Source organism: Ciona intestinalis, unplaced genomic scaffold (genome assembly GCF_000224145.3).
Source record: "Ciona intestinalis unplaced genomic scaffold, KH HT000162.2, whole genome shotgun sequence".
Taxonomy (NCBI): domain Eukaryota; kingdom Metazoa; phylum Chordata; class Ascidiacea; order Phlebobranchia; family Cionidae; genus Ciona; species Ciona intestinalis.
The window spans coordinates 119,137-130,070 of NW_004190484.2; the positions used below are offsets into that span (position 1 = coordinate 119,137).

Consider the following 10,934-nt stretch of genomic DNA (forward strand, 5'->3'; position numbering starts at 1 on the left):
TACCATCGTTTATACGAATGAATTACCGTCAACAGGGAATGTGAAAATTAGACAAATTGGTGAGTATTAAGTAAACTTTTGTCGGAAAGGGTGTGTGGACTTATTCATTTAACTTGCTGCTTTCATTACAGACTGAATGTGATGTCAAGTGGAAACGTTTATGAGGGAGAAGTCCGTTCACCGTTTAATAAAGGAGAGAATTTCTTATCTGCGAGCTTTACTACTTCATGCCTCAGCAATACCCCTGGGAATACGACGTTTTGACAGTCGTTTATAAACCACATTTTCTATCTTTTGTTGTGTTTTATGTTCCTTCCTATTTGTTGTCTTTCATTGCGTATAATTTTCCCAAGTCAACACTATATCTGCAGTGTTTATAATAACTTGTGTATGTTGTGCCAATTAATTAAAAAACACAAAATAAACATTTTTCACCCCAAAAATATATATGTAGAATTTTTCATACAAATCAAGTTTAAATCAAAATTTGATTGAGATCGGCCCATTTTAATGCTAAAAAATCGCTGAAACCGAGCGAAATTTTGACGTAAATTTGATTTAAAAAATTGCGTCAAGCACTTGATTCAAAAATTTTGCGTCAAAATTTGGTGTTGATTGAATTTGATTGAACTTTTTTTACAGTGTAGCTACTTTAATCGTAAACGTAAAACACGAGCATTTTAGTTTACTTTTGCAAGGTTAAGAACGGTTCTTGTACGAAATGTTCAAGGTGGTTTTTTGAAGCTATGAATGAATGTAACTTACTTTATCCTCGCGTGGCCGGAAAATGACAGTCGTTATAACATGGGTGTTCATACACCTCGTGCCAGCCTACGAGTTACCATGTATGTTACTTTGTAGCGGATTATTTTTTTTGGATTTTTTCATTTTTTTATGTATTGCTGATAATTTGGACAACCCATTAGTGACCACTGGGTTGGAGCAATTATCGTTCAGTGTCTTGCCGAAGGACACATACGCCCACAATGGTAGCAACGTCGAGCCTTGAACACAGAACCTCTGGGTTCGCTAACCGCTATGTCACGGCGCTGTAAATAAACTTCATTGAATAGTATGAATAGAGTAGGGTTTGGGCCTGATTGTTTCTATAGATACTTAACAGCAAGTTAAAAGCTGTAGTGACTTGTAAAACTGGGGTGATAAAACACACTATCTCACTCTTGTTTTGAAAATTGGGGTGACAAGGGACCCTCGGAACCCCTAACTGAACGCCTATGAATAGTTGTACGTAAATATTATTGGGTATTATACTACTATAGTTAACTGTTGTTTGAGAAATAACTAACACATGTTCGATTTCTTGTTGCTATGCATAGAAAATCATCTATTTAACTTCTATGCCTTTCTTGAGTTTGCTCTGCGTCATAGATTATATACAGATCACAACATGACTTACAGTGTACAGGGCATAAATATTGGTGCATGTCAGTCTTAGCGAAAACTACGTTAACAACTTAAGTAACAGCATCAACCTATGTAGGCAGTCAAACATTTCCCATTTAAGTATTTTATGCTTAATGGCGCCAAGCATCGAACTGGTTACCATTTGGTTGCGACGCAGGTGCCTTAACCACCGAGCGACAACAATCCGACTGTGTTGTGATATACATTTTAAGGTATAAAGCTTATGAACAGTTTCATTTAAATGTAAGGCCTCTACATGCTTTATTAAAAATAAAAACAACAATATGTACGATCTTTTTATAAATCAAGAAAATATTCAATCTATGTACAAGTAATCTACACACTTAAACTTCTTTATAAAATGATAGGTAAAATAATTTTCTCTGTTATGCTTAGGTAATTGTGTGTTGCAAGTGTATTTGTGTGACATGTTTGTGTAGCAGTCACTGTGTTAGTTTCTAACATATTGTTCAACATGCTTAAAAGTTCATTTCTTTTTTTTAGCAGCAGACAAATCGTATCTGAAGCCTTTCTTTGTTGCAGCAGCTTCCTTCTTTAGCACCTGTAATGTTTCAAACATGAACTTATTTTCCTAAAACTGCAAAAACAGGTAAAAGATTCCCAAACTTACCGCTTTCATTATGGTTTGTTTTAGTTCATTTTGAGAAAGAGGTCTACTTTCCTCATCACCACGTATATCCAGATCATCGCTGTCGTAATCATCCCTAAGTAAGAAAACAGAAAGTTAAACCTATATACTTTAAAACGTGTTATAATAATATTTTAAAAATAGTTTTAGTGTAAATATAAAACAGTTGTTCCAGAAAATATATTTTCCATAGTGATGCTTAGACATCGTAATTAGGTAGCTTTCATGCAGGTAAAATAGGATGTTAAAATGTTGGTATATTAAAAAGCCTAATGTTGACAGCAACACTTCAACACAGTTATTATTTACTTTATCTGAAGCACTGATGCAAGCAGCTTGTTCTTTTTCGCTCTTTGACGCAAATCACTAGTATAAAAATATATTCCTGTTAAAGGTAGGATAAAAACTGCTGTTGACAAAAAATACTTCTTCACTAGATATCTGTACATGATCAAGCTCACTAGATATATTCTGAGGCTTTATATGATCTATCTTAACAATACTGTATAATACTATAACAACTCAATAAACTTAAATAGGTCTTTCCTTTTTCGTACTTTGTTCTGAATAATAGCCAAAAGATAAAGCAATTTAAGATGTTCAAAAAATAAAAATTCGTTATGTAAGACAGTATGATCAAAATTCTAAACATTATTCATATATAAGTAATCCTCAACCAAGTATTTGCTGTCAAAACTATTTTTGCTTAGGATAAAACTAAACACTGAAGTCTTAAAGGCTATCCTAACAATTGGAAGCACAATTGATTTAATTTTAATTCCATTAAAATAAAATATTGTTGATAGGTACGAGATTTATAAGTGTCTGGCCGGTGGTTTACTTAGTTGTGCAGTTTATTGCGTAAAACGAAGTTCAATATTTACTGATCTTTTAAGCCAGTAAAGCAAGGGATAGTTCCAACAGATTGCGAAGCAATTTTATGTCGTACACAGTGGCGCAGCCAGAAAAAAAATTAAGGGGGGGTTCAATTTTTTTTATTAAAATACCCCCTTTTTACACCTTAATGTATGAAACTCAGTATAATGAAAAACGACTAAACTCTCTCAGACACTAATTCCGAGCGATACAATGTTTCTGTATTCTGAATGGGAGAAATCTCAAAAATCACTACGTAATAGATTTTGCACACGTCTGTCACCCCAGCAACCAAATTTTGTTATAAAGCGTATTACTGACTAAAGTGTGGTGCATGTGCCAGTTTGTTAAAGCTGCGAATTAATGTTTCATGTTCGTTTTTGCGTTCAATTGTTACTTCACATCTTATTGTAACACAACTAATAATAGTGCCGTTTCATAATGTACCAATCGAGAGGAATGTGCCCATTGCCTGACCCACCACGCGATCGAAAGGTCACATATTTACGCTCTGCGCTCGCTTAGGAAATAAAGGAAGACCCATGCGGTAGCATACATTCAACACTTAGTAAGCGAAGCAATCGTTGTGAATTTGTTCTTGCAAAAAAAATGACGATAGGCAAAGTCAGTTTGTGGCCAGTGTTTTATTAGTTATTTTATTTATTTAAAATTTAATGGTTCCTAAATTTTATCTACTCGAGAACCACTTTTTGATTCATGCGAGTTCTCGTACCACTTACATACTAAAGTGAATTTCAAACAAAAAGTCGCCTAATTATTACTGTAGTTTTTCAGCGGGAATATGCAACACAAACTTATTATTGCCTTTTTTAAAGTCGCAGATGAAATAAATGTAAGTTGCCTATTAAACAGAGTAACAGGCTGTATTAAACAACCTTAATATGTTCCAGAAGTAGAATATAACACGAAATGACACGCTCTACGTGATTAATGTGAATTAAAATAATGTTCACGACAATCACTAAAAGATCGTTTGTGATCGTTGTTTTAATAAGTTGCTTGCCCACCACCGAGGAGACTTTTACGTACCACTGGTGGTACGCGTACCACAGTTTGGGAACCACTGAGTCTTTTAAATGTTCAAACTTTTGAATTTTGAAATAGTGTTACATAACATAACAAGTGGACATCAATTTCCAATTAAATATTTTATGGGTAAAATTAAATTAAATAATATCTTGCAGCTGGGATTCATAAAACTCTGGTTCTTGTGCGGTGCAAACAAAAAACGTTGTTTGGCTTCTGCGCAAGCTCGGCCGGGCGATAACTTGGTAACGAACCGTTTTGTCGCTATTGGCTGTGTTGTTGCAGCGTAAGGGCTCGGCGGACGTAAGAAACTGGATTTTGTATTAATAGGATTTCTTTCCATTACAAAAATTCAGACGATAGTATTATCACTGATAAAGGGGTTTTTCTACAATCCCCTGTCTTCAAAAAAATAACCGCGTTACAAAATTTTGTAATTTAATTTATTTTTTATATAATTTCTTTTCTTTTGGGGAGGGGGGTTAAAAGGGAGGGTCGCGACCCCACCTGGCTGCGCCACTGGTCGTACACATAACATTCTTCAGTATTCGACACCCTTATGGAGTCTCCATATAATAAATTATGAAGCCAATCATCTATAGGTATTGTTTTATTGATCAGGTGTTTTTTTATTATGCAGCTTTGTATTAGCCATTGAACTCTCTCAAATAAGGTTAGTTATTAATAATATGCCTACCCTGTTGAAGGAGGTGCAATTAACAAAGGTTGAACCGTTTCCACTGGAACTTGACCAAGAATAACACGAGCACTCTCTTGTGGATCATATTGCTTCTCATAATCCTAACATATTGATCTTAATTAACACTTACATTTGTTCAGTGTATTCTATTTACAAATTCACTAATATTGTTTAAACTTGACAATGAGAGATAATTGTTTAATTAATGTCTTGCAGACATACACATATTACTTATGATCACACAAATAAAATAAAGTTTGACTAACTGCTGTGTTCAGTGTAGTGTATTTAGTGGAAACCTTATTTATGCCATAAACTAAACATATTATGCTGCTAAAACAAGCATATTGTAGGCAGTAGGTATTTAGAAATTACACTTTGATAAACAGGTCGTCTTACACAACCTTTTCATATGACACAAGACACTTATAGCAGAATTTCTAACATGTGTGTCATGAAACAGAATGTGGTTTGCTGTAAAACTTTTTTTTCTATTTACATAGTGTAAGTTTAATGTTCACCAAACAGATCAAGAATGTCCAAGTGTGAAAACAGCTTAAGCTATTTAGGATCAAAAGACATTTTTTGTTTGGATATAATAAACTATAATAAACCTGAGAATCAATAAAAGATTGTGCCGTCAACAATTCATTTGCTCGTTGTTCAATAATACCAAGGTATTGCATAATATTGTCGTCCTTCACTCCCTCTGAACTTCCAAGAAGGTCATTCAAAACTCGCAAGTCGCATCCAGTTCGTTTAAAGATTGATCCTATACCTGTATTAAATGGTAAAACAAGACTAATTTTTTAATAACCAAGTTAAAGTTTTTTTAACAACCTAACTGGTCTGTGGCAAATAATAGTTTTTTTCTAGAAAACAACTTTTTTGGTATGATCAATTTTAAAACTTATTAAAGTTGATCAGTAAATCGGCATTTGGTAACAAAGTTGTGGCATGGCCTTCAAAAATGTGTTAGGTGGGCAATATTCTGTTATTCAGATAGTATTATGCGTACCAAGTTTATACACAGGCCATTTATATTGATTCTGCTACATTGTAAAGTACTGAACACTGTTTTCCTATGTTAGTGTAGAATGGTGGGCACAATATGTTATGCAGAAGGTCTACAAATTTACTAGACACCTTTATCTGGGGTTCAATGCATTCTTACCCAACTTCAAGCGATCAAGTATTTTCAAGGTAGTAGATAATTGCTCTATGTTTTCTAAATATTTGGCATTGGCATAGCTTGTTGCTGCTTCTAGTTTTCGTAGAATTTCTTGCCGACCTGAATCTAACTTAAGACCTTGATCATGGAATTGGGAAATGTCTTTATGGATCTGTTTTAAACGTTAGATAAAGTTTAATAATATCTCAAAAATTAACTTATTCATTCTCATATAGGGAGGAAAGAAGCCACGAATATAACACAGGTGTCAGGTTGCATGACATATGGGAAGGTTCCACACCTCATGTGCCTAGTAATGAGTTATGTATTCAATTTTTTAAGTGATGCATCATGACACAACACATGGATTGTTACAGAACAAACTAAACTGTTTTTTGCAATTTGCAATAATTTGTACATACACATTGAAGCTAAATAAAATAAAAAATCTTGAGATAAATTTACAGAACCAATAATTTCTTCACAGGTAGCAACTTAGCTGAATAAAATTAAGGAACTTACAGCTTCAATGATATCGCGCAACCGCTCAACTTCATTGTTTTGCTCATTTACATAATTAAACAGAGCAAAGTTACAATCTTCCACTGCAACCAAATAAATAGGTTTATTAGTGATTTTAGTTTTCTTTAGCTAGATTACAATCATTGAAATTCATGTAAAAATGGGCATCTTCTAAAACCTGCAGTAACCCTCTAACCCAGGGGTTCCCAAACCGCGGCCCGCAGAAGCAAAATAAATGGCCCTCAGAGGACTTCAAAATTACCGATTGCATACGTTCACAAATAAACATATTACTTTAAAAAATTGTCCAAAATGTTTTATTGATTTCTGTAATAATTTACATTGTCTTTGTTACGTCACAAAAATAATTATGACTGTCACAGCATCAGCCAACCTCCCACGCGTGTTACTCTGGTATAGGGGTTATATCGCAGCATGATTCAACAAAAATACTGTCAAACTTTGTCTTTTACTCCGCAAGTACGTAGTTTAATCTGTTCTAGCAGCCATGTTTATTACCAGCATATATGTCGAACTTCCTGACCTAACTAACAGTATTCGTTATAACCAAATGTTGGCCAATACAAGTCGTGTCGCCAATATAGCAAGGAAAACCTTGCCCGACCCATAATTATGATTTCATATATTGGCCAGTGATAAAATAAGTTTGGGAACCCCTGCTCTAACCGTATACTGTATATTACCAAATTTTTAAATATTATACAGAATAAAACCTACTTTTATTACCAATTAAATAAATTCTACTTTAAAACATATCATTGGCAGTTAGAATATCATATAACAATTAACAAATACTTGGGGCAAGCTTAGCTTCAATTTTGGGGACCATGGTAAATCATCTGTTACATACCCTTGATAAAATTTGCAACAATTTCATTGACATCCACTTCCCCTGTTATTTGTTCAATCTCCGCAAATGCTTCTTCATATGATTGAATAATCATTCTTCCTTCTTCCTTTTTCACATCTTTTTCTGATTTAAAATGTCAGTAATATTAAATGAAATAATTTCAAGCAGAACAAATTTCGTTTTATCAAAAATTACCGCACAATTTATGAGCACTGAAAAGGGGTGTTTTCCTTTTGAGAAAACTTAAATGTCTAAAGAAACTTATTTTTTAATTTTTAAAAGGACTATGAATAGTTTTGTGATGTTAATAAAGTTTAATTTTGTTTCCATGCAATCAACCAAATTAAATGAACCGCAATAGGATGGAAAATTCCCAAATTTTTATTCCAGATTGTCTTTCTTCTTTCATTTAGATTCTTTACTTGGACCAACTGGTGGTCAATTGTTTGTCTGCTAGGTGTAGCGAACACGCTTATTTTTTTTAAATAAACGTAAATATGTTTTCAACTGTAAGCGTGTTTTAACAACTGTTGTTTTGTCGCTATATCCTGTCCTTTTGTTTAAAATATTTCTAAATCTTTGCTACCGTAATCGAAGAGACAAATAAAAGTTATTATATTTTTTAGATTGATTGCTACATTAGGAATTACCTTTTCGAGGAGATATTATGTCAAATCCCCTTGCTGTAGCTTTTGCCATCATAAAGTCACGAACTTTTTTGTCATGGTTAATTACTCTTTGTAATTCCTGTATGAATATCAAACAAACGATGGCGATGGTAAATAAATACAAGGCACCAAACTTAAAGTATTAATATGATCCACTACAACTTAAAAAGTTCAACAATCACCAAGTGTAAGCAACATTAATGTTAAACACAATTTCCTACATTTGGTTAATTGAAATTCTCTGTATTAGCTAAAAACCAAAAAATTACATTTCTTGACTTCTCGGATCACCATCTTGACAAATGCCATGCTCTGTTGCGATACTACAGGCTTTAAAATAAATTTAAAATTAAATTTATGTTAAACTAGAATATGGATATCAATGCTGGTTAGAAGTGCTGATTTCATATATTCAAATATTACATGGATAAATTAATAACTCAGAGTTGTAATTTTATAAACAATACGCCTAGGATACTCACTTTTATTTCTGCATTAAATAATTGTAAATCTTTCTCTGCTTTTTCTTTTAAAAGAAATATTTTGCTGTGTGCATCGTCACGTTGGTCATACGCCAAGGTTGATGCTTCAATCACTTGACCGATCTCACGTTTTAAATCTTTCAAAGACTAATAAATAAAAACATAAAATAATTTTTTTTTTATTATATCAATTGATGTACAGAATTCCTCTTCAAATAATTCAACCGATAATAAATATTTGGAATTTTTGCAGATTTTTTTCGGCCTTTTCTGTGGTAATGGTAACAATTAGAGTACATTTGAGCATCTCCATTTATATAAAATTTGGGGGGCATGCCCCTTTAGGAAAGACCCCAACAGCAAAGATAGACTTGTTGGAACAATATTACTTTAAAATAACCCCCAAAAAATTAATATTAACATGTTTCTGTTTATATAAAATTTACCTTATCCAACTTTTTAAATTGAATTTGAAACCTTCCTTTCTCAATTCGTAATGTTTCAATCTGTTCTCTCAGAGCGCCATTGCATGTTAAGGCTATGTTAAATTTGGACAAAGCCTAAACAAGGTCACGTAATATGGTTATACCTTATGGATACTAGTTTGTTAAGACAATGAATGAATAATACTTATTTTATTTTTGCCACACCTTTATACCACGAGTGTTTTGTTTATACACTGCATGTCCATGTATGAGTTATTACATATTTAACTTTTTGAGTGAACTTTTTTGTAATAATTTGGACAAACCATTGGTAACTACTGGATGTCTGATAGATATCTACAGATCTTGTTATACTAGTATTTTATTGGTTAAAATGGGATCTTCATTCAGGAAAAGATAGGACTGGTAATTTTCTAAATAAACTAATTATAGTCCTAAATATTATTGTCATACTCTATGCAATCTGCCTTCCAGTACACTCATTCGTTTCTGAGTGGTTTGAGCAAAACTTCTGGTAGAATCAGCACCTCCCATTTTCTTACGCTGCTCTTGAACATTTTTCTCCCATTCTTGAATTTCCTCATTAAGTTTACTTTGATTTACTTTCTCTTCCTCAATTTCCAATAAACAGTCATCTACATAAAACAAAACTAAAATGATTGGACCCGACCAAACAGTTTGAAAAAATGTAAGCGAGTCATGTCACCGTAGGCGCCGAGTTTGGAAAAGAGGTGCCAAACGTGACGTCATAATTAAACAAAGCGCTATAGGCATCGCTTGTCAGTATCGCGATATCCTTTACCTATGGTTGTAATTTCACCTTTGAAGTAATAAAGTCGATTATATACACATACATCTGTAACCGGATATCAAAGGAGATCAAATCTCTTTCACTTCCGTGCGACAGATGTATCCCCTCACTGCACTTCGATCACAGTTTACTATATTTACTATAGGTTGAAGCAGGCGGAAACGTTCTAAATTTCTTGGATATGCAGAGGGCAGCGCGTTGACTATGATATCCTTTAAACCACTCAATACATGCGAGTGATGTGACACACTCGGATGTTTGACAGAAATTCGCAACATTTAATTGCCCTGCGTAACTTACAGTTTCGTGTAAAATAAATATAATTCGCTTGTTGAACAAGTGGTTATAAACTACGGTACCTAAAAAAAACGATCCCAGAAGTAGTATATTCCATATTTACAATGTTTTCCTCAGCCAAGCAGCGTGTTTATTACGAAATAGTAAAGATTCACACATGGATTTATTGCATCATAATAGCAATTGTCGGATCTGGCAATTAATTACGGTATAATAGCAATTCAAACGTTAATTATTTGTGTCATAATAGGGACTCACACCTTCATTATTTAGCATATAATTTCTTAAAAACAGGCTGAATGTTTGCTTTTTTATGTTTGCGATAAAGTAAAGGATTGACACGTTTGCAATGAATGCTTTGTAAGCGCTTAAATGCGCCGATTTGGTGATTGGTATGTGACCGCTGGCATAGGCGCCTAGATTTCAAAATCAGCGGGGAGGCGATACTATTTTATAACAAAAAGTAAAAACGAGAAACATCAAATACCCTGTCTGCGATTACGGTCGCGTGCGCGGTTGGACGAGTTTGGGAATTTAGCTTTGATTGCGCAACAAGTTTACCGGTTGCATCATAACTACGAGTCTTACGTGAAGTTAGATAAACACGTATTTCTGTTATGACACAGTACCAATTCACATGTGGATTATTCGGGATTGAGTAACAATTAGATTGTTGCAACACAGCAGCAATTGTTGCGTCGATTATTATTACAATAGTGGTTTATTGCCTTTAAGGTGTTGGGATTAAAAGTGTGTTTGCTTCATAGAACAATTGCGCTTTTATGCTGGGAAATGTTTTGAGTATCTAATCGTTGTTAGCGTATAGAAGTTGCTATTCGCTACAATGCGACGCACACTGAACGAAGGTAAATTTTTAACTTGTGTCGGCGTGATTAAAACTCTTGGTAAGTTTAGCAAGATTAAGGAACGCCTTCGCGTAAGGTATTTTCCAGCCTGATGTTAGGTTTG

The 10,934-nt window shown here is 33.8% G+C and overlaps 1 protein-coding gene and 1 long non-coding RNA gene across 3 annotated transcripts in view; one reads left to right on the plus strand and one right to left on the minus strand.

Annotated features, from left to right (window-relative positions):
* On the plus strand, nt 1–566 carry LOC113475217. Its single transcript, XR_003396961.1, has 2 exons — nt 1–59; nt 132–566. It is a non-coding gene; the product is annotated as an uncharacterized LOC113475217 (long non-coding RNA).
* A 1,095-nt stretch (nt 567–1,661) lies between these two features.
* The window catches only part of ic5 (DC2-related axonemal dynein intermediate chain 5), a 27,586-nt gene continuing 18,313 nt past the window's right edge, over nt 1,662–10,934 (minus strand). Inside the window, exons 4-15 of one of the 2 annotated variants that reach the window (XM_018816232.2) lie at nt 9,311–9,492; nt 8,858–8,971; nt 8,412–8,558; nt 7,912–8,008; nt 7,262–7,384; nt 6,391–6,473; nt 5,872–6,040; nt 5,312–5,475; nt 4,695–4,798; nt 2,384–2,440; nt 2,057–2,150; nt 1,662–1,987 (exon numbers count right to left, since the gene is read on the minus strand). In XM_018816232.2, the coding sequence (XP_018671777.1) occupies nt 1,913–1,987; nt 2,057–2,150; nt 2,384–2,440; nt 4,695–4,798; nt 5,312–5,475; nt 5,872–6,040; nt 6,391–6,473; nt 7,262–7,384; nt 7,912–8,008; nt 8,412–8,558; nt 8,858–8,971; nt 9,311–9,492 (1,409 nt within the window). In that variant the 3' untranslated portion in view covers nt 1,662–1,912. The remainder of the gene's footprint in view (nt 1,988–2,056; nt 2,151–2,383; nt 2,441–4,694; nt 4,799–5,311; nt 5,476–5,871; nt 6,041–6,390; nt 6,474–7,261; nt 7,385–7,911; nt 8,009–8,411; nt 8,559–8,857; nt 8,972–9,310; nt 9,493–10,934) is intronic. The other variant, NM_001078420.1, reaches the window with a different exon arrangement.